Below are 24,023 nucleotides of genomic sequence, written 5' to 3'. Positions count from 1 at the left end.
ACACATGAATAGGATGGGAATAGAGGGATACGGACCCCGGAAGTGCAAAATGTTTTAGTTTGATGGGCAATATGATCGGCGCAGGCTTGGAGGGCCGAAGGGCCTGTTCCTGTGCAGTACTTTTCTTTGTTTTTTGTTCTTTGTTCACTCCCAGGGCAGGTACAGCACGGGGTTAGATACAGAGTAAAGTTCCCTCTACACTGTCCCCATCAAACACTCCCAGGGCAGGTACAGCATGGGGTTAGATACAGAGTAAAGTTCCCTCTACACTGTCCCCATCAAACACTCCCAGGACAGGTACAGCACGGGGTTAGATACAGAGTGAAGCTCCCTCTACACTGTCCCCATCAAACACTCCCAGGACAGGTACAGCACGGGGTTAGAAACAGAGTAAAGTTGCCTCTGCATTGTCTGCTGAAGAGGTAGCTTGGATGGTCTCCTGTCTCCACTGCTTTGCTTTTCTCTCTAGTTTATCTCTTGCACTTTTTTGTTTATTCCACAGGTGAAAACATGGTTCCAGAACAGAAGAGCAAAATGGCGGAGACTAAAGCAGGTATAAAAGTCACCTTTTTCAACCTTGATTGGGCAAAAAGCTGTCATTAAATCGACAGAGGCAATTGGCTTTTTCTGGATTCCCCAGTGAAATAACCCAGATAATGGGCACAAACTCCCAGTCTGTGAACCACCCGAGACCATAAGACCATAAGACATAGGATCAGAAATTAGGTGATTCAGCCCATCGAGTCTGCTCCGCCATTCAATCATGGCTGATAAGTTTCTCAACCCCATTCTCCTGCCTTCTCCCCGTAACCTTTGATCCACTTACCAATCAAGAACCTATCTATCTTGGTCTTAAATACACTCAAAAATCCACAGCCTTCTGTGGCAATGAATTCCATAAATTCACCACTCTCTGGCTAAAGAAGTTTCTCCTCATCTCTGTTCTAAAAGGTCTTCCCTTTACTCTGAGGCTGTGCCCTCGGGTCTTAGTCTCTCCTACTAATGGAAACATCTTCCCCACGTCCACTCTATCCAGGCCTTTCAGTATTCAGTAAGTTTCAATCAGATCCCCCCTCATCCTTCTAAACTTCATCGAATATAGATCCAGAGTCCTCAAACGTTCCTCATATGTTAAGCCCTTCATTCCTGGGATCGTTCTCGTGAACCTCCTCTGGACCCTCTCCAGGGCCAGAACATCCTTCCTGAGATACGGGGCCCAAAATTGCCCACAATATTCTAAATGAGGTCAGACAAGAGCCTTATAAAGCCTCAGCAGCACATCCCTGCTTTTATATTCTAGTCCTCTCAAAATAAATGCCAACATTGCATTTGCCTTCCTAACTACCGACTCAACCTGCAAGAGACAGAAAGACATGAAAGACTTGTATTTCTACAGCACTCCTGAAACTTCAGGACATCCCAAAGTGCTCTACAGCCAATGAAGTACGAGTGAAGCCTGGTCACTGAGTGAAGCCTGGTCACTGTTGTAATGTCGGAACCACATTTGCTCACAGTAGGCTCTCACAAACAGTAAATGAGATAGATAATGACCACAGATAAACCTGGTTTGTTTTTGTTGAATGAGGGATAAATATTGTGCAGGACATGTTGGGGGTGGCGGTGGGGGCGGGGGGCGGAAAACTCCCCTGCTCTTCTTTGGACAATTTGGTGAGATCTTTTCATCCATCTGAGAGGGCTGGTGGAGAGAGAGAAATAACCGAAGAGGCTAATGGAATGTTGTCCTTTATATCAGGAAGACTAAGATATGAGGGGGTAGAAGTCATGCTTCAGCTAATCAAAGGGCTGGTTGGTACCTGCAGTACTGAGAGACGTTCTGGGCAATCCACTTTAGGAAGAATTTCTTGGCCTTGTAGATTCACCAGAATGATACTCTGATTCCTACGGTTAAATTAGGAGGACAGTTTACACAAGCTCGGGACATATTCCCTGGAATTTGGATGCATAAGGGTGAACCGATCAAAGCTTTCAAGATATTAAGGACAAACTATTTCTGCTGATTGGCGGGTCCAGGGTCTGGTTCTAGTTCAAGACTTTCAGGAGTGAAATTAGGAAATACTTTTCTGCACAAATAGTGATGGAAGTTTGGAACTCTGTTCTGCAAAAGGCAATTGTTGTTCATTAAATGGTTCATTTTAATCTGAGATTGATAGGTTTTTGTTGACCAAAGGTGTTAAGGGAGATGGGGTAAAGGTGTTGGAGTTGGGATATGGGATAAAGGGATATGGAATTAGGTCATAAATCAGCCATGAACTTATTGAATGGCATTCAGGCTCAAGGGGCTAAATGGTCCCCTCCTGTTCCTGCATTTTTATCTGTCCAACATTACATTCTCATACCCTGTTCTTCCAACCTCTAACTATGCTCTCTCCCGGGAGAGGTGATAAAGGGAAGACAGTTTTAAAATATTTATGGGCGTCTCTGACAAGGTTGATGTTTATTGCCTATCCCTATTTGCCCTTAGTTTGATGAAACTGAGTGCCCTTGAGAGGGCAGCTAAAAGTCAATCATGTTGGTGTGACACTGGACTCAAGTAGGCCCAGGTTAGGCCAGGGGGATCAGTTTCCTTCACTAACAAACATACATAAACCCAGGTGCGAGTTTACAAGCAGCCAACAGCTTTAGTTTCTCCGAGCTAAGTTGAACTAAATGACCTTCTCTGTCTACTGAAAACCAATTCATTCTGCGGATGAAGGCACTAACTGGAAGGGCAAGCATTGACTGCCCATCTTCTGGTCTCCCTTCAGAAAGGTGGTGGTGAGCCTCTTTCTTGGACCACTGCAGTCTGCGTGACAAAGGTGCCCCCACAGTGCTGTTAGGGAGGGAGTTCCAGGGTTTTGACCCAGCGACAGTGAAGGAACGGCCGATATATTTCCAAGTGAAGATGAGGAGCTTGTGCGGTGGTGGTGTTCCCGTGGGGCTGCTGCCCTTGGCTTTCTAAGCGGTGGAGGTTTGGGTTAAAAGCGAAAAACTGCGCTTGCTGGAAATCCAAAACAAACATAAAAATACCTGGAAAAACTCAGCAGGTCTGGCAGCATCTGCGGAGAGGAACACAGTTAATGTTTCGAGTCCGTATGACTCTTCAACAGAACATCTTGTTATCTCCCTGCTCAGGCAGGCTGAGTTCCACCCAAGGTTGTGCACTTAACAGTGAAGCCACAGAATGAAACACCAGAGTATAAAATAAGCTTAGGATTTCACCTTTCAATGCCACACAACCCCTCAGACCCAGGAGGAGCTAGCAGGGTGCACGAGCTTTGCACTTGCAGCTCATGATGTCGCCTCAAAAGTGTGGTATCCTTGTAACCAACACCAAGGTTCTCAGTACAGGTTTCAAAAGAAGAGGTAAAATGTTGGTACAGAAATAACATTTTTCATGTCCGTTGACTCTATCTGTTTGTCTGACTCAGCCAGTCAACAACCACAAGGGCAGGGAGCCTGGTGCCAGGAGAGGGGAGCAATTAGTCCCACTAGTGCAGTGAGACTGAGGCTGTGCCTCACCGTTCATAGTAAATTCACAGTGAGCCACATAAGGAAACCTAGTGTCAGGATAGGCGACTGTACACTTCATAGACTCATGGTATGACATTCAAAGAACAAAGAACAAAGAAAAGTACAGCACAGGGAACAGGCCCTTCGGCCCTCCAAGCCTGCGCCGATCATATTGCCCGTCAACTAAAACATTTTGCACTTCCGGGGTCCGTATCCCTCTATTCCCATCCTATTCATGTATTTGTCAAGCTGTCTTTTAAACACCACTATCGTACCTACTTCCACCACCTCCTCTGGCAGCGAATTCCAGACACTCGCTACCCTCTGCATAAAAAACTTGCCCCGCACATCTCCTCTATAGTTTTCTCCTCTCACCTTAAATCTATGTTCCCTAGTAAATGACTCTTCCACCCTGGGAAAAAGCTTCTGACTATCTACTCTGTCCATGCCACTCATAATTTTGTAAACTTCTATCAAGTTGCCCCTCAATCTCCGTCGCTCTAGTGAGAACAATCCGAGTTTCTCCAACCTCTCCTCATAGTTAATAACCTCCAGACCAGGCAGCATCCTGGTAAACCTCCTCTGCACCCTCTCCAACGCCTCCATATCCTTCTGGTAATGTGGCGACCAGAATTGCACGCAATATTCCAAGTGTGGCCTAACCAAGGTTCTATACAGCTGCAGCATGACTTCCCAGCTTTTATACTCAATACCCCTGCCAATGAAGGTAAGCATGCCATATGCCTTCCTGACTACCTTATCCACCTGCATTGCCACTTTCAGTGACCTGTGGATCTGTACACCCAGATCCTTCTGCCCGTCGATGCAGTTAAGGGTTCTGCCATTTACTGTGTAATTCCTGCCTGTATTAGACCTTCCAAAATGCATTACCTCGCATTTGTCCGGATTAAACTCCATCTGCCATTTCTCCGCCCAAGTCTCCCGTTGTACCCTTTGACAATCCTCTTCACTATCTGCAACTCCTCCAACCTTAGTGTCGTCTGCAAACTTACTAATTAGCCCAGTTACATTTTCCTCCAAATCATTTATGTATACCACAAACAGCAAACGTCCCAGTACTGATCCCTGCGGAACTCCACTAGTCACAGCTCTCCATTCAGAAAAGCACCCTTCCACTGCTACGACCTAGCCAATTCTGTGTCCATCCTGCGAGCTCACCTCTGATCCCGTGCGACTTTACCTTCTGTACCAGTCTGCCATGAGAGACCTTGTCAAAGGCCTTACTGAAATCCATGTATATAACATCCACTGCCCTTCCATCATCGATCATCTTTGTCACTTCCTCGAAAAACTCGATCAAGTTAGTGAGACACGACCTCCCCTTCACAAAACCATGCTGCCTCTCACTAATACGCCCATTTGCTTCCAAATGGTAGTAAATCACTGACCTACCACTGACGTAAGGCTCACCGGCCTGTAATTTCCTGGATTATCCCTGCTACCCTTCTTAAACAATGGAACAACATTGGCCATTCTCCAGTCCTCTGGGACCTCACCCGTAGCCAGTGAGGATACAAAGATTTCTGTCAAGGCCCCAGCAATCTCCTCCCTTGCCTCGCTCCGTACTCTGGGGTAGATCCCATCTGGCCCTTGGGACTTATCCACCTTAATATTCTTCAAGACGCCTAACACCTCTTTTTTGATCTCAACATGATCCAAGCTATCTACACACTCTTCCCTAGACAAATCGACCGCTAAGTCCTTCTCTTTGGTGAATACTGATGAGAAGTATTCATTTAGTATCTCTTCCATTTCTTCTGGCTCCACACACAGATTCCCACCTCTGTCCCTGAGTGGGCCCACCCTTTCCCTGGCTACCCTCTTGCCCTTTACATATGTATAAAAGGCCTTGGGATTTTCCTTAATCCTGGTTGCCAGTGACTTTTCATGACCCCTTTTAGCCCTCCTGACTACTTGCTTAAGTTTCTTCCTACTTCCTTTGTATTCTCCACGGGCTTCATCTGTTCCTAGCCTTCTAGCCCTTACGAATGCTTCCCTTTTCTTTTTGACTAATCTCACAATATCCTTCGTTATCCAAGGTTCCTGAAACTTGCCATGCTTATCCTTCATCCTAGCAGGAACATGCCGGTCCTGAATTCTTATCAACTGACGTTTGAAAGCCCCCCACATGTCAGTTGTTGATTTGCCCTCAAACATTCACCTCCAGTCTAGATTCCTCAGTTCCTGCCTAATATTGTTATAATCAGCCTTCCCCCAATTAAGCACCTTAACCCGAGGACTCCTGTTATCCTTATCCACCAGTACCTTGAAACTTACTGGAGACCATTCAGGCTATCGTGTCTATTTGGCTCTCTAGCAGAGCTATCTAATAAGATTCATTTCCCCGATCTCTCTCCGTAGCTCTGCAAATCTTTTCCATTCAATTTTCGATCCAATTATCTTTTAGAAGTTACAGTTAGAAGCATTTCTACCATTCTTTCAAAATAGACACAGGTATCATGTTAGCGGCAGTTTTTAAAAAAAACATTGTTACTTCACTCCATTCCCCCACTCACAGCTGAAAAACAGTACAGTGGGTTAAACCACAATCATCCAATAGCTTGGGGCCTGAAATTGTCCTGAACTTATCTATTAGTCATAATTATTTCACACAGGGTGCTGTTGTCCATATTATATATGGGAGCTGATATTGTTTAATATATACAGGGACTGGTATTCTCTATAATATACACAGGGGCTGATATTCTCCATAATATACACAGGGGCTGGTGAATACACAGAATGGATACATTCCAATGAGGAAGACAATTTCCATGGGGAGGACTCAACATCTATGGTTAACTAAAGAAAGTTAAAGACAGAATCAAAGTTAAAGTAAAAACATATACTTGTGCAAGGATGGATGGCAGGTCAGAAGATTGGATAGAATATAAAGAACAACGAAGAATGAAAACAGATTAATAAGGAGGGAACAATTAGAGTACAAGAGGAAGCTAGCTGAAACTATAAAGATGGATAGATAGTAAGAGTTTCTATAGATTTTTCTATTTATCTATCCATGGGATGTCGGTTTCACTGGCTGGGCCAGCATTTATTGCCCATCCCTAGTCACCCTTGAGAAGGTGGTGGTGGTGAGCTGCCTTCTTCAACCGCTAACATCCATGTTGTGTAGGTACACCCACAGTGCTGTTAGGGAGGGAGTTCCAGGATTTTGACCCGGTGACAGTGAAGGAACTGCGATATATTTCCAAGTCAGGATGGTGAGTGACTTGGAGGGGAACTTCCAGGAGGTGGTGTTCCCATCTAACCGCTGCCCTTGTCCTTCTAGATGGTAGAGGTCATGGGTTTGGAAGGTGCTGTCGAAGGACCCTTGGTGAATTCCTGCAGTGCATCTTGTAGATAGTACACACTGCTGCTACTGGTGGAGGGAGTGAATGTTTGTGGATGTGGTGCCAATCAAGCGGACTGCTTTCACAGAATCACACAGTGCAGAAGAGGCCCTTCGGTCCATTGAGTCTGCACCGACACGTGAGAAACACCTGACCTACCTACCTAATCCCATTTACCAGCACTTGGCCCATAGCCTTAAATGTTATGATGTGCCAAGTGCTCATCCAGGTACTTTTTAAAGGATGTGAGACAACCCGCCTCCACCACCCTCCCAGGCAGTACATTCCAGACCGCCACCACCCTCTGGGTAAAAAAGTTTTTCTTCACATCCCCCCCAAACCTCCTGCCCCTCACCTTGAACTTATGTCCCCTCGTGACTGACCCTTCAACTAAGGGGAACAGCTGTTCCCTATCCACCCTGTCTATGCCCCTCATAATCTTGTACATCTCGATCAGGTCGCCCCTCAGTCTTCTCTGCTCCAATGAAAACAACCCAAGTCTATCCAACCTCTCTTCATAACTTAAATGTTTCATCCCAGGCAACATCCTGGTGAATCTCCTCTGCACCCCCTCCAGTGCAATCACATCCTTCCTATAAAGTGGTGACCAGAACTACACACAGTACTTCAGCTGTGGCCTCACCAAAGTTCTATACAACTCCAACATGACCTCCCTATTTCTGTAATCTATGCCTCAATTGATAAAGGCAAGTGTCCCATATGCCTTTTTCACCACCCCACTAACATGCCCCTCCGCCTTCAGAGATCTATGGACACACACGCCAAGGTCCCTTTGTTCCTCAGAACTTCCTAGTGTCATGCCATTCATTGAATACTTCCTTGTCATATTACTCCTTCCAAAGTGTATCACCTCACACTTTTCAGGGTTAAATTCCATCTGCCACTTATCTGCCCATTTGACCATCCCGTCTCTATCTTCCTGTCCCCCAAGACTCTCAACCTCACTATTAACCACCCGGCCAATCTTTGTGTCATCCGCAAACTTACTAATCCTACCCCCCACACAGTCATCTATATTGTTTATATAAATAACAAATAATAGGCGACCCAGCACAGATCCCTGTGGTACGCCACTGGACACTGGCTTCCAGTCACTAAAGCATCCTTCTGTCATCAACCCCTGCCTCCTACAACTAAGCCAATTTTGAATCCACCTAAGCAAATTACCCTGTATCCCATGTGCATTTGCCTTTTTTATAAGTCTCCCATGTGGGACCTTGTCAAAGGCTTTGCTGAAATCCATATAAACTACATCAACTGCACTACCCTCATCTACAAACCTGGTCACCTCCTCAAAAAATTCAATCAAATTTGTTAGGCATGACCTCCCTCTGATAAAGCCATGCTGACTATCCCTGATCAAACCTTGCCTCTTCAAGTGGAGATAGATTCTCTCCTTCAGAATTTTCTCCAATAGTTTCCCTACCACTGACATGAGACTCACTGGCCTGTAGTTCCCTGGCTTATCTCTACAACCCTTCTTAAATAGCGGAACCACATTAGCTGTTCTCCAGTCCTCTGGCACCTCCCCCATGGCCAGAGAGGAATTGAAAATTTGGGTCAGAGCCCCTGTGATCTCCTCCCTTGCCTCCCTCAGCAGTCTGGGAGACAAATCATCATTTGTCCTGGACGATGTCAAGCTCCGAGTGTTGTGGGGGCTGCAGTCAGAAGCGAGTGGGGAGTATCCCATCACACTCCTGACTGGTGCCTTGTAGATGGTTGACAGGCTTTGGGGAGTCAGGAGGTGGGTTACTCACTGCACAATTCCTAGCCCCTTAAAATAAGGAAAGAGTTAAAGTGAGTGTTGGTCCTGGTCCTATAGAGTGCGCGTTGGGGAATTAATAATGGAAAATAAGAAGATGGCAGATGAATTGAACAGGTATTTTGCATCAGTCTTCACTATAGAGGACACAAATAACATCCCAGAATTAGCTGTAAACCAGGAAATGGAAAAGAGGGAGGAACTTGGGAAAATTACAATCACCAGGGAGGTGGTACTGATCAAATTGTGGGGCTGACAAATCCCTGGATGCTGATGGACATCATCCTAAGGTCTTGAAAGAAGTGGCTGGTGAAATTGTTGATGTGTTGGTTTTAATTTTTCAAAATTCCCTAGATTCGGGGAACGTTCCATTAGATTGGAAAAATAGCGAATGTAGCTCCTTTATTCAAAAAGGGAGGGAGACAGAAAATGGGAAACTACAGGCTGGTTAGCTCAATATCTGACCTAGGGAAAATGTTAGAAGATATTATTAAAGATGTTATAGCAGAGCACTTAGAAAATTCAAGGCAATCAGGCAGAGTCAACATGGTTTTGTGAAAGGGAAATCATGTTGAACCAATTTATTGGAGTTCTTTGAAGGAGTCACACGTGCTGTGGATAAAGGAGAACCGGTGGATGTGCCGTACTTAGATTTCCAGAAGCCATTTGACAAGGTGCTGCATCAAAGGTTATTGCGGAAAATAAAAGCTCATGGTGTAGGGGGTTAGATATTGGCATGGATGGAAGATTGGCTAGCTAACAGGAAAGAGAGGGTAGCTATAAATGGGTCTTTTACTGATTGGCAGGATGTAATGAGTGGCGTGCCACAGGGTTCAGTGCTGGGACCTCAACTGTTTACAATTTATACAAATAACTTGGATGAAGGGATTGAAGACATGGTTGCCAAATTTTGATGACACAAAGATAGGTGGGAAAGTAAGTTGTGAAGAGGATGTAAGGAGGCAACAAAGTGACATAGTTAAGTGAGTGAGCAAAGATCTGGCAAATGGACTATAATGTGGGCAAATGTGAAATTGTCCATTTTGGCAGGAAGAATAAAAAAGAAGCATATTATCTAAATGGTGAGAGGTTGGAGAACTCTGAGATTCAGAGAATTCTGTATGCCCGAGTGCATGAATCACAAAAGGCTGGTATGCAGGTACAGCCAGTAATTAGGAAAGCTAAGAAAATGTTATCATTTATTGTGAGGGATTTGAATACAAAAGTGGAGAAGTTATGCTTCAGTTGTACAGGGCACTGGTGAGACTACATCTGGTGTACTGTGTACAGTCGTTTTTTAAAAATTATTCATTCATGGGGTGTGGGCATTCCTGGCTAGGCCAGCATTTATTGCCCATCCCTAATTGCCCTTGAGAAGGTGGTGGTGGTGAGCTGCCTTCTTCAACCGCTGCAGTCCATGTGGTGTAGGCACACCCACTGTGCTGTTAGGGAGGGAGTTCCAGGATTTTGACCCAGTAACAGTGAAGGAACAGCGATATATTTCCAAGTCAGGATGGTGAATGACTTGGAGGGGAACTTCCAGGTGGTGGTGTTATGCATCTGCTGCCCTTGACCTTCTAGATGGTAGAGGTCATGGGTTTGTGGGTTTGGAAGGTGCTGTTTAAGGATGCTTGGTGAGTTCCTGCAGTGCATCTTGTAGATGGTACACACTGCTGCTACTGTGCATCGGTGGTGGAGAGAGTGAATGTTTGTGGATGGGGTGCCAATCAAGCAGGCTGCTTTGTCCTGGATGGTGTCAAGCTCCTTGAGTGTTGTGGGAGCTGCACTCATCCAGACAAGTGGGGAGTATTCCATCACACTCTTGACTTGTGCCTTGTAGATGGTGGACAGGCTTTGGGGAGTCAGGAGGTGAGTTACTCACCACAGGATCCCTAGCCTCTGACCTGCTCTTGTAGCCACAGTATTTATTTGTCTGGTCCAGTTTAGTTTCTGGTCAATGGTAATCCCCAGGATGTTGATAGTGGGGGATTCAGCAATGGTAATGCCATTGAATGTCAAGGGGCGATGGTTAATTTCTCTCTTGTTGGAGATGGTCATTGCCTGGCACTTGTGTGGCGTGAATGTTATTTGCCACTTGCAAGCCCAAGCCTGGATATTGTCCAGGTCTTGCTGCATTTGCACATGGACTACTTCAGTATCTGAGTCGTCGTGAATGATGCTGAACATTGTACAATCATCAGTGAATATCCCCACTTCTGACTTTATGATGGAAGGAAGGTCATTGATGAAGCAGCTGAAGGTGGTTGGGCTGAGGACACTACCCTGAGGAACTCCTGCAGTGATGTCCTGGAGCTGAGATGACTGACCTCCAACAACCACAACCATCTTCCTTTGTGCTAGGTATGACTCCAACCAGTGGAGAGTTTTCTCCATGATTCCCATTGACTCCAATTTTGCTCGGGCTCTTTGATGCCACATTTGGTCATATGCCTCGATGTAAAAGGAAGTCACTCTCACCTCACCTCTGTAGTTCAGCTTGTGTCCATATTTGAATCAAGGCTGTAATGAGGTCAGATGCCGAGTAGTGCTTGTCTCCTTATTTAAGGAAAGATGTAAATGCATTGGAAGTAGTTCAGAGAAGGCGTACTAGACTAATACCAGGAATGGGCGGGTTGTCTCATGAGGAAAGGCTGGACAGGTTAGGCTTGTATCCACTGGAGATCAGAAGAGTGAGAGGTGACTTGATCGAAACCTTTCCTGAGGGGTCTTGACAGAATGGATGTGAAGAGGATGTTTCCTCTTGTGGGAGCATCTAGAACCAGAGGTCACTGTTTAAATATAAGGGGTTGTCCATTAAGACAGAAATGAGGAGAAATTCTGAGGGTCGTTAGTCTTTGGAACTCTTCCTGAAAAGGCAGTGGAAGCAGAGTCTTTGAATATTTTTAAGGCAGGGCTAGATAGACTCTTGATTAACAAGGGGGTGAAAGGTTATTGGGGTAGGTGGGAGGTTACAATCAAATCAGCCATAATCTTATTGAAAGGTGGAGCAGACTTGAAGGGTCATGTGGCCTACTCCTGCTTCATATGTTGTTTGTGGTCTGTATAATATACACAGGGACTGGTATTTGTTTTCATGCACATATCGGCTACTATTCTTGATAATGTACAAAAGGATAGAATTCTGTCTGATATACACAGGGGTTGCCACTCTGTATAATACTGCAGGAATTCACCAAGGTTCCTTAGGTAGCACCTTCCAAACCCACGACCACTACCATCTAGAAGGACAAGGGCAGCAGATAGATGGGAACACCACCACCTGGAAGTTCCCCTCCAAGCCACTCACCATCCTGACTTGGAAATATATCGCCGTTCCTTCACCGTCGCTGGGTCAAAATCCTGGAACTCCCTCCCTAATAGCACTTTGGGTGTACCTACACCACATGGACTGCAGCAGCTCAAGAAGGCAGCTCACCACCGCCTTCTCAAGGGCAACTAAGGATGGGCAATAATGCTGGCCTAACCAGCGAAGCCCACATCCTGTGAATGAATAAAAAAAATGTACACGCTGGCTGCTATTTTCTATAATTTACACAGGAGCTGCTATTCTCCATAATGTGCAGAGAGAATTATTTTCCCTATTTAGAAAACCAAGCTATGGACAACTTTTACCTTCTTCAAATTTCATTACTTTGTCCTCTGTTTCAAAGATTTGTATGTCTGAATCACTCGGCCTTATTATCACTTCATATTTCTCAGCATTGCTTTTCAGTTAGGATCTGTTACCACCTCTGTCTAATCTGTTGATTCTGTGCACTTGAAATTGCTTACAATGTGTTTTAGCTTCCACCACATTTCTTGATTTTGTATTAGTTATGGAATTGTACAAACATAGGACCAGGAGGAGGCCATTTTGCTCCTCAAGACTGTTCTACCGTTCAATGGGATCATGGTTGATCTGGAACCTAACTCAATATACTTACCTTTGCCCCAAAAGCCTTGCTAAAATCTATCAATCTCAGATTTAAAATGAACAACTGATCTCACATTAATTGCCATTTGTGGAGAGAGTCCTAAACTTTTCCCATTCTCTGGCTGGGATTTTGTCGGATTAGCAGAGGCCTTGCCCTCAGGTTGGAAAGCCAGGGGGGGTGGCGGGGGTGGGGGGCAATCCTGCCTCGTCTGTTTCTGGAAGTTCCAAGCAGATTTTACATCCACCAGGCAGCTAAGGAGCTGCCATTAGGGCTGCTGTCCCTTTAAAGGGATGAGATTCTGTCTCCAAGAGATTCTGGAGGATCAGCTGCTCTTCGGTCTCAGCAGCGCCACTGACAGTGGTGGTCAGTGTTGTAACTGCACCCAGTTGAAAAACAATGATAGACCTTGTTCATCGGCCAAAGTATGTGGGGGTCAGGATTGCCAGGGCTAGTCAAACAGGCCCTGGTGAGGCTAGTGGCCTGGGTGGCCATTGCAATCGGGGAGGGGATGCCTTCATTAGCCATAAGGTGCCTGAGTACGAGGCCTCCCCCATACTCCCCCACTGAGCCTGTGGGAGGCCACCAGGGTTCATCAGGTGAGGGTCCAGCAGCTTTTGGTGAAATGTCTGCAATGATGGCAAGAGGCCTTTAAATGGCCCACGAGGGCCTCGATTGGTCTCTGAACGGGCAAGTTGTCCGCCACTTTCCCCGCTGCTGGCAAGAGACCATAGTGGCGGGAAGATTCTGAAGGGGCTTATTGTGTAAACAGTTTATTTCTGCTGGTCAGGGAATTTGAAATACCGGGTGGCACAGTCTCAGGGTAAGGGGGTCAATCACTTAGGACTAAGGTAAAGAGAAATTTCTTCACTCGAAGAGTTGTGAATCTTTGGAATTGTCTACCCCAAAGGGCTGTGGATGCTCCATTGTTGAATACATTTAAGGATGGGATAGACAGGTTTTGAATGAAGGGATATGGGGAGTGGGTGGGTAAATGGAGTTGAAGCTGAAGATCAGCCATGATTTTGTTGACTAGTAGAGTAGGCTCGACAGGCCGTCTGGTCTAGTCCTGCTCCTGCTCCTTGTGTTTGTGAAGGGCATAGCTGCCAACCCCTACCTCACTCCCCCATCCTGATTTTCCAGCTCCCTGTGCCTCTTATCTATTCCAGATCCCGTAAATGCCTGGCTTTTTGTGCGTGTAGAAGTGTTTCCTAATTTCACTATATTTATATAGTGCCTTTCACAGAATAAAACATCCCAAGGTGCTTCTCAGGAGAATTAATCGCACAAAATATGACACTGAGCCGCATATTAGATCAGAAGACCCAGAAGCTTGGTCGAAGAGGTAGGATTTTAAGGACTGTCTTCAAGGAGGAAAGTGAAGTTGGGTAGAGAGGCGGAGAGGTGTAGGGAGGGAATTCCAGAGTGTGGGGCCCAGGCAACTGAATGCATGTTGACCAATGGTGGAGTGATTAAAATTGGGGATGCTCAAGAGGCCAGAATGAGAGAAGTGCAGATATCCAGAGAGGGACGTGGGACTGGAGGAGATTACAGAGAAGGGGAGCGGTGAGGCCATGGGGGGGTGGATTTGAAAACATTGAGAGTTTTAAAATCAAGATGTTGCTTGACTGGGAGCCAATGCAGCTCATTGAGTAGAGGGATGATAGGGGCAAGTTAAAGCACAGGCGGCGGCATCTTGGTGTCCAGGATCATTTTAGTAAATCACTCCTTCCAAGGCCGAGATATCATACAAGCATAGGAAATGTACGAGACAGATCCATTGGGTGGGGTTTCTGCACACCGCCCGCCACTGGGATCTTCTGGTCCCGCCGCAAGTCAATGGGCTTCTGGCTGGGGCACCGACTGACCCGCGGCGGGTCCCACCCGCTACGGAGCTGGCAAATCCCGGCCATAGTGTTTGTGTCAGTGTCCTTCCCCAAGGTGCGATGCCCAGAATTACTCACAACTCTAGCTGTTCTCCAACCAGTGGGTTCATATATTCAAGCGCGACTTCTACCTGACCCCATATTCCCAAAATCCGACGCTTCACCCCCTTTCCAGTGGGAGTTATATGTATCGAGAGTGGCCACAATTCCAGCCCTGACCCTCATCGCCCTTTACACCTCTCCACCTGTTAGTTCATTAAAAAGCCGACAGGGGTAGAATGAATTATCTTTCCCTGCTGTCAGCCTCCCCTTTAATACTGCATGCCTTCATCTCAACGGCAGCCTCCAAGGTGGTACATTATGACAAGGCTTTTGAAAATCTCTATGTGATGTCTATGGCATTGCTTTATCAATGGCTTGGATTTAGCGTTCAGCAGAGGGGCAAGGGTACTTGAAGTGAACTGCCCACAAAGATCTAGTGACTTCTGGGATGAAAATCTCCCCTTTCCTGATGGCAGTTTAAGTCTGGTGCCAGCTCATGGGGGGTGTCTTGCAACGCGGCAGCAATGATGTTCGCGAAACAGGTAGGCAACCAATCAAACTGAAGTATTCACACACAGCAAATTAAGTAAAAAGGAAAGAGTTGCATTTTTTTTAGTGACTTTCACAACCACAGGATGTTGTAGCCAGTTTGCATTTATTTGCCTGTTGGTACAGAACTTGAATAGTGCCGAAAAGAGAGACATCTTGCTGAAGCTTTTCATCTTGCACTCATCAGGACAAATGCAAGAATGCAAAATTTCAAAGGGAGCAACAATTTATACGACGTGGGAAAGGGGGCTGATTGGTTGGTAAGGCGACTGATTGGTTGAAGCATTGCCATGGCAAATGCACTGGGGTGATATATACCCGAGCTTTTGTTTAATTAAAAGCAGGCACAATGTCTGGGCATGTCCACAGCCAGGAGGGTTACCAGTGACCAGAAACTGAACTGGACTAGCCATGTAATTACTTTGGCTATAACAGCAGGTCAAAGGCTGGGAATCCTGCAGCAAGTAACTCACCTCCTGACTCCCCAAAGCCTGTCCACCATCCACAAGGCACAAGTCAGGAGTGTGATGGAATACTCCCCACTTGCCTGGATGAGTGCAGCTCCCACAACACTCAAGAAGCTTGACACCATCCAGGACAAAGCAGCCCACTTGATTGGCACCACATCCACAAACATTCACTCCCTCCACCACTGGCACACTGTAGCAGCAGTGTGTGTACCATCTACAAGATGCAGTGCAGCAACTCAGCAAGGCTCCTTAGACAGCACCTGCCAAACCCCCGACCCCAACCTCTACCACCTAGAAGGACAAGGGTAGCAGATGCATGGGAACATCACCACCTGGAAATTGCCCTCCAAATTACCTGACTTGGAACTACTTTGCCGTTCCTTCACTGTCACTTGGTCAAAATCCTGGAACTCCCTCCCTAACAGCACTGTGGGTGTACCTACACCACAGGGACTGCAGCAGTTCAAGAAGGCAGCTCACCACCACCTTCTTCAAGGGTAACTAGGGATGTGCAATAAATGTTGGCCTAGCTACTGATATCCACATCCCATGAACGAATAAATACAATAATTCTACAATTCAATGACATCCCCTGTGTGCACTTTCCCTCCTTATCACCCTTGAAATCTTTATAGTCATTGACATAGTCAATCATACCAGTCTCTGCAAATACCTGTCTTTCATTCTCCCCCTCAGTGGGACTGCCCTGATGTGGTTCTATTTTAACCTACAGAATTGAGGTGTAAACATCACTAAGTGGGACAGAGATGACTAACTTGGACTATTACCTCAAGGTGGTCATACCCATTGAACAAGAGACCATAACCTTAATTTAATGAGGTAGGTTTTAAGGAGCATCTTCTGAAGGAGGAGATTGAGTTGCAGAGGTTCAGGGATTTATTTCCAGAGCTTAGGCCCCAGATAGATGAAGGATCAGTCACCAATGGTGGTGAGATGCACAAGAGGTAAGAAGTAGGGCTAGTCAGGGACAGTGGTAGGAGATTAGGAGGATTGAGAAATATTGGAAGATGGGAGGAGGGATTTGGGAGGCCCAAAGTATATGAGAGGGGAGTAATGAAATATGGCATGACTGGGTAATGGGAAGGGGAGGAGACAGGAGAAGAGAAGAGAAAGAAATAGGAGATATCTGCTCCACTCCTCCACTGTCTGTTTTGTCAATCTTCTTGCCTGACACCTAATGTTGGATGAGCAGAAAATTCTTCCAACTGAACATTGGGAAAACTGAAGCCATTTGAAATTTGGCATTCTTGTATTTGTGCCGATGAACGCAAGGTGAAACACCTTGGCAACATGTGAGCCTCCTGTGGCATGTGGGGAGTTGTGGACACTTCAGGTGGCCTAGATGAGCACATGTACAGGAAGTGTCACCAGCTGCAGAAACTTGAGCTCCGGGTTGAGGGACTCGAGCAGTGGCTGGAGTCACTGCGGTGCATCTGCGAGGCTGAGGACTACATGGATAGCCCGTTTCAAGAGGTGGTCACACTGCAGGTTAGGGGCATGCACTCAGAGGGAATGGGCAACCACCAGAAAGTCTAGGAGGGCCAGGCAGGTAGTGCAGGAGTCCTCCGAGTCTATCTTGCTCACAACCCAGTTTTTCTGTTTTTGGATGCTGGTGCAAGCGATGGTTCCTCAGGGAAGTGCCGCAAGAGCCAAGTACAGGGCACCATAGGTGGCTCAGCTGCATGGACAGAGAGGAAGAAGAGTGGAAGTGGAATAGTGGTATGGGATTCGATAGTTCGGAGAACAGACAGGTGTTTCTGCAGGTGTAGACATGACTCTAGGATGGCATGCTGCTTTCCTGGTGCCAGGGTCCAAGATGTCATGGAGCAGCGGCTGGCTATTGTTAAAGGGGAGGGTGAATAGCCAGAGGTCGTAGTTCACTTTGGTACCAACAATCTAGATAGAAAGAGGGATGAGGTCCTCCAAGCAGATTTTTAGGGAGCCAGGCAAGACATTATAAAGCATGACCTCAGAAGTAGTAATCTCTGGATTATTACCAGGTGCCATTTGCTAGTGAGCACAGAAATTGGAGGCTAGAGCTGATAAATGTGTGGCTGGAGTGATGGTGCAGGAGGAAAGGGTTCAGATTCCTGGGCCATTGGGACTGGTTCTGTGGGAGGCGGGACCTGTACAAGCCAAACAGGTTACACCTCAACGGGGCTGGGACCAATGTCCTTGCTGGAGGTTTACCAATGCTGTTGGGGAGGGTTTAAACTAGTTTGGCAGGGGGGATGGGAACATGGAGGGCAGACTCAAATGGGGCAAAATTAGAAATGGTAATGGAAGGCAAAGCATCAGAGAGTGAGCCTGGAAAACAGAGGAAACAAAAGACAGGAAATAAAAAGGAGAGTTTGGCAGTGCTCAAGGATATCTACTTCAACGCAAGGAGTATAGCAAATAAAGCAGGTGAGCTGAGGGCACAGATAGAAACGTGGCAGTATGATATCACCGCTATTACAGAAACATGGCTTAAAGAGGGACAGGAATGGCAGCTCAACATTCCTGGTTACAGGGTTGTCAGACGAGATAGAGAGGGGGAGGGGGAATAAAAAGAAGGGTGGCAATTTTGATCAATGATACAATTGTAGCTGAGAGGAGGGATGATATGTCAGAAGGATCATCAAATGAAGCCATATGGATTGAGCTTAGGAACCATAAAAAGGGGCAGTTGCACTGCTGGGAGTGTACTATAGATCCCAGAACAGCCAGAGGGAGATAGAAAAGCAAATATGTAGGCAAATCTCTGAGAAGTGCAAAAACAGTAGGGCAGTAATAGTTGGAGATTTTAACTGGGATAGCTTTGGTGTGAAAGGAATGCAGGGAACAGAATTCTTAAGATGCATTCAGGAGAACTTGTCCAAGTCCAGCAAGAGAGGGCACGGTTCTGGACTTAGTTTTTAGGAAATGAAGCTTGGCAGGTGGAAGGATTGACAGTGGGGGAGCATTTTGGTGATAGTGATCATAATTCAGTTAGGTTTATTATAATTATGGAAAAGGACAAAGGTAAAACAGGAGTTAGAGTTCTAAATTGGGTCTAGGTCAATTTTACTCAGCTGAGAAATGATTTATCAAACATGAACTGGAAACAGCTACTTGAAGGTAAATCAATGTCAGAGCAGTGGGAGGCATTCAAAGAGGAGATTCAAGGGGTTCAGAGTAAACATGTTCCCACAAAGAAAAGGGGTGGGATGGGGTCTAATCTAGAACCTTCTGGATGCCAAGGAGCTTACAGGGTAAGATAAGGCAGAGAAGGAAAGCTTATGTCAGACACTGAGAACACAATACTACAGACAGCCAAGAGGAGTAAAGAGAGAGGAGAGGTGAAATCAAAAAGGAAATTAGGAAAGCAAAGAGCAGGCATGAAGGCATGCAAAATCCAGGAGAACCCAAAAATGCTTTATCAATGAATTAAGAGAAGAGGAAAGAATTCGGCCCATAAAAGATAAAAAGGTAACCTATGTGTTGAAGCGGAGGATGTGGGTATGGTTCTTAATGTACACTTTGCATCTATCTTCACAAAAGAGGGGGACAATGCAGGCATTGTAGTTAAGGAGGAGGAGTGCGAAGTATTAGATATGATAAACATTGGGAGATAGGGAGTATTAATGGGATTGGGGTCCCTGAAAGTGGATCAATCACCCGGGCCGGATGAAATGTACCCCAGGCTGTTAAAAGAAGCCAGGGAGGAAATTGCAGAGGGTCTGACCATCGTTTTCTAATCCTCACTGGATACAGATGAGATGCCAGAGGATTAGAGGACCGCTAATATTGTATCTTTTTTTAAAAAAAGGAAATGAGGGAGAGACCAAATAATTACAGGCCAGTCAGTCTGACCTCAGTAGTGGGAAAATTATTGGAATCAATTGAGGGGCAGGGAAAATGGTCACGGAGAAAGACAGAGTGATCAAGGACAGTCAGCGTGGATTTGTGAAGGGAAGGTCGTGTCTGACTAACTTGATTGAATTTTTTGCAGAGGTAACAAGGAGGATTGATGAGGGTAGTGCAGTCGATGTGGTCTACATGGATTTTAGCAAGGCTTTTCACAAGGTCCCACATGGCAGACTGGTTAAAAAAAATAAAAGCCCATGGGATCCAGGGGAATGTAACATGCTGGATACAAAATTAACTCAGTGGCAGGAAACAAAGGGTAATGGTTGATGTAAATACAGAAAATGTTGGAAAAGCTCAGCAGGTCTGACAGCATCTGTGGAGAGAGAAACAGAGTTAATGTTTCAAGTCCGTATGACTCTTCTTCAGAGCTAAAGAGAAGTAGAAATGTGGTGAAATTTATACTGTTTAAGGGGAGTGGAGCAGGTGAAGCTGGATAGAAGGCTAGCGACAGGTGGGGGCTAAGGCGAGATAAATTTATTCATTGTTTTATCCCCTTTATCCTTTTTCCATCCTTTCCCCCCACCCAACCACGAACCCTTCCCCCACCCCACCCCCAAAAGGGCCATCTGTGACTTGTTCCATGTTGTTCTTTCACAGAGTGCTGACTCTTGTTCTGCTATTCACACATTCTGCTTTCTTACCTTTATGCCACTATCAGCACCTCCTTTAGCCCTCACCGCTACCATTAACACTCCCTTTGTCTTTTTGTCCATGACATCTTTGTCATTCTCTCCTTAGCCCCCACCTATCGCTGGCCTTATATCCAGCTTCACCTGCTCCACCTCCCTTAAACAGTATAAATTTCATCACATTTCCACTGCTCTTTAGCTCAGAAGGTCATACAGACTTGAAACATTAAATCTGTTTCTCTCTCCACAGATGCTGCCAGACCTGCCGAGTTTTTCCAGCATTTTCTGTTTTTGTTTCAGATTTCCAGCATCTGCAGTATTTTGCCTTTATCTTGGTGGTAATGGTTGATGGGTGTTTTTGTGACTGGAAGGCTGTTTCCTGTGGGGCTCGGCAGGGCTCAGTACTAGTCCCCTGCTTTTAGTGGTATATGCTAATGATTTGGACATAAATGTAGGGGGACTGATTGAGAAGCTCGCAGACAACATAAAAGTTGGCTACATGGTTGATAGTGAGGAGGATTGCTGTCGACTGCAGGAAGACATCAATGGACTGGTCAAGTGGGCAGAAAAGTGGCAAATGGAATTCAACCCAGAGAAGTGTGAGGTGATGCATTTGGGGAGGTCAAACAAGGCAAAGGATCACACAATAAATGGGAGGATACCGAGAGGTGTAGAGGAAGTGAGAGACCTTGGAGTGCATGTCCGCAGATCCCTGAAGGTAACAGGACAGGTGGATAAGGTGGTTAAGGCAGCATATGGAATCCTTTCATAGAGGCAAATGGAATTTTGGCCTGTATTGTGATGGGATTGGAGTTTAAAAATAGGGAAGTCTTGTTACAACTGTGTGAGGCCACACCTGGAGTACTGTGTACTGTTTTGGTCCCCGTATTTGAGAAAGGATATACTGGCATTGGAGACAATTCAAAAAAAAGATTCACTGGGCTGATTCTTGAAATGAAGGGGTTGACTTATCAAGAACGGCTAAACAGTTTAAGCCTTTATTCATTAGAGTTTAGAAGAATGAGGGGTGATCTTATTGAAACGTACAAGATTCTGAGGGGGCTTGACAGGGTAGATGTTGAGAAGATGGTTCCACTAGTAGGGGAATCTCGAACTAGGAGACATAGTTATAGAATAAGGGGACACTCATTTAAAACTGAGATGCGAAGGAATTTCTTCTCTCAGAGGGCAGTGAATGTTTGGAATTCTCTACTCCAGACAGTTATGGAAGCTAGATCACTGAAAATATTTAAAGAGGAGGTAGGTAGATTTTTAAAATATCAGGGAGTTGAGGGTTATGAGGAGTTGGCACGAAAGAGGAGTTGAGGCCTGGGGCAGATCAGTCATGATCTTATTGAATGGGGCAGGCTCGAGGGGCCAAATGGCCTACTCCTCCTATTTCTTATGTTCTTTCATTTGTTAACTGAGGCATTGAATATAAGAGCAGGGAGGTTATTCTGGAGCTGTATAAAACATTAGTTAGGCCGCAACTTGAGTCCTGTGTGCAGTTCTGGTCACCTCATTACAGAAAGGATATAATTGCACTCGAGAGGGTATAGAGGGTTTATGAGGATGTTGCCCGGACTGGAAAATTGCAGCTATGAGGGAAGATTGGATAGGCTGGGGTTGTTCTCCATGGAACAGAGGAGGCTGAGGGGAGATTTGATTGAGATGTGAGGGTGTCCTGGATAGAGCGGATGGGAAGGGCCGATTCACTTTAGCAGAGAGGTCAGTGACTGGGGAGGGAGGGCATAGATTTAAAGTGATTGGTAGAAAGGTAAGGGGGAAGATGAGGAAAGGTTTTTTTGACCCAGAGGGTTGTGGGGGTCTGGAACTCACTGCCTGAAAGGGTAGCAGAGGTAGAAACCCTCAACTCTTTTGAAAAGGAGTCTGGATGTGCACCTGAAGCACTGTAACCTGCTGGGCTACGGACCGAATGCTGGAAAGTGGGATTAGACTGGGTTTTGCAGCCGCCTCAGACATGGGCCAAGTGGCTTCCTTCTGTGCCGTAATCTTACTATGATCCTCCATCTCCCTTTTCAGCAACATTGAAGCCACTGTCTTTGGGTCCCACTCCGAACCTTGATACGGATTACGTACCTCTCCCTGGCAACGCAGTGCTCCATCCCAAAATGTTATCTTCAGGGAAGGAACCCGTCTCATTTGCATTTCACCTCAGCTTTACCTTGTGGCTCTGCCAGTACCGCTTTTTTTACTGTTCACTCTGAGGTCGAACAGTGCTGAAGTTTAACGGTAGCAGACAGGAGGTGGTGGGGTGTGGCAGTGTGGTGAAAGGAGCACCTACTGTCAAACTAAAGTCACCATGTGGGTATCACACACACATTCGACAGGGTGATCATTTATGGTACATTCGCACTTGTCTTGACAGTTGGTGTGAAAACCACAGGCAGTGTAAAGTTTCGTTCACTGGGACCTGACTCCTCTAATTTATGTTGAAACTGGTGTTTAGAAAGCAAAGTTGTTTATTCTCTCCTCATTTCTGCCTCAAGTCTTTTCCCCTCGCAGTTCCTCCCCTCCACAATTTTTCTATGCCTACGAGGCCATTGGAAGCCTTCCTTGTATGTCACCCCGTAGTCAATGCTTCTGGTGATAACACAGACAGTAAGTGACAGCACACTATTCAACAATGGAAGCCATCATAATTGCGTCCTATTCTGTCATGCAATTTCCAGTGAGCATTACAACAAAAACCAGATTGCAAGTTCAAACTGCAAGCACTTCAAGTTTAGCTATCCCAGCTCAGAAACATAGGAACATGGAAAAATAGAAGCAAGAATAGGTCATTCGGCCCTTTGAGCCTGTTCTGCCATTCAATATGATCGTAGCTGATCCGCTATCTCGACACCATGTTCCCGCTTTCTCCCCATAACCTTTGATGGACTTTAGAGTCCAGAAATCTATCTATTTCCTTCTTAAATATATTCAGTGACTTGGCCTCCACAGCCTTCTGTAGTAGAGAATTCCACAGGTTCACCACCCTCTTGAGTGAAGAAATTTTTCCTCATCTCAGTCCTAAATGGCCTACCCCGTATCCTGAGACTGTGACCCCTGGTTCTAGGCCCCCAGCCAGAGGAAACATCCCTGCCAGAATTTTATATGTTTCAATGAGATCTCCTCTCATTCTTCTAAACTCCAGTGAATACAGGACTAATCGGCCCAATCTCTCCTCATACGACAATCCTGCCATCCCAGGAATCAGTCTGGTGAACCTGCGCTGCACTCCCTCTACGGCAAGTATATCCTTTCTTAGGTAAGGAGACCAAAACTGCACAATATTCCAGATGTGGCCTTACCAAGGCCCTGTACAGCTGCAGTAAGATACCCTTGCTCCTGTACTTAAGTCCTCTCGCAATGAAGGCCAACATGCCATTTGCCTTCTTAACTGCTTGCTGCACTTACATGCTTGTTTTCAGTGACTGGTATACAATGACACCCAGGTCCCTTTGTACATCAACATTTCCCAATCTGTCACCAGTTAAATAATACTCTGCCATTCTGTTTTTCCTACCAAAGTGGATAACTTCACACTTATCCACATCATACTGCATCTGCCATGTATTTGCTCACTTATACAACTTGTCTAAATCACCTTGAAGCCTTTTAACATCCTCCTCACCCAGTGCCAGGGTTAAAGATATCGCCTCACAGTTAGAGAAGACTTTAGAGTGGGAGAGGGTGATCCAATTGTTGTGGTCCACCAAGGAATGACATAGGTAGAACTAGGAATGAGGTTTTGCTGAGAGAGTTTGGAACTAGGATCCAAATGAATAAGCAGAACTCCAAAGGTAATGGTCCCTGCATTACTACCGGGACCAAATTGGTGTAGGGACAATGAGATAAGAGGTTTAAATGCATAGCCGAAAGAGTGGTGTTCTAGGCAGTGGTTTCAATTTATAGGGCACTGGCACCAGTACTGGA

At 45.8% G+C, this 24,023-nt stretch overlaps 1 protein-coding gene across 1 annotated transcript in view; it reads left to right on the top strand.

The window, feature by feature from the left end:
- Positions 1 to 24,023, top strand: part of LOC144679696 (hematopoietically-expressed homeobox protein hhex-like) — a 56,368-nt gene that overhangs the window by 23,047 nt on the left and 9,298 nt on the right. The window contains exon 3 of the mRNA XM_078540382.1: positions 503 to 553. Within this exon, the coding sequence (XP_078396508.1) occupies positions 503 to 553 (51 nt within the window). The remainder of the gene's footprint in view (positions 1 to 502; positions 554 to 24,023) is intronic.

Source organism: Cetorhinus maximus, chromosome 1 (genome assembly GCF_964194155.1).
Source record: "Cetorhinus maximus chromosome 1, sCetMax3.hap1.1, whole genome shotgun sequence".
Lineage (NCBI taxonomy): Eukaryota > Metazoa > Chordata > Chondrichthyes > Lamniformes > Cetorhinidae > Cetorhinus > Cetorhinus maximus.
The sequence above is the reverse complement of the archived record's forward strand: the minus strand, read 5'-3'. Positions and strand labels throughout refer to the sequence as shown.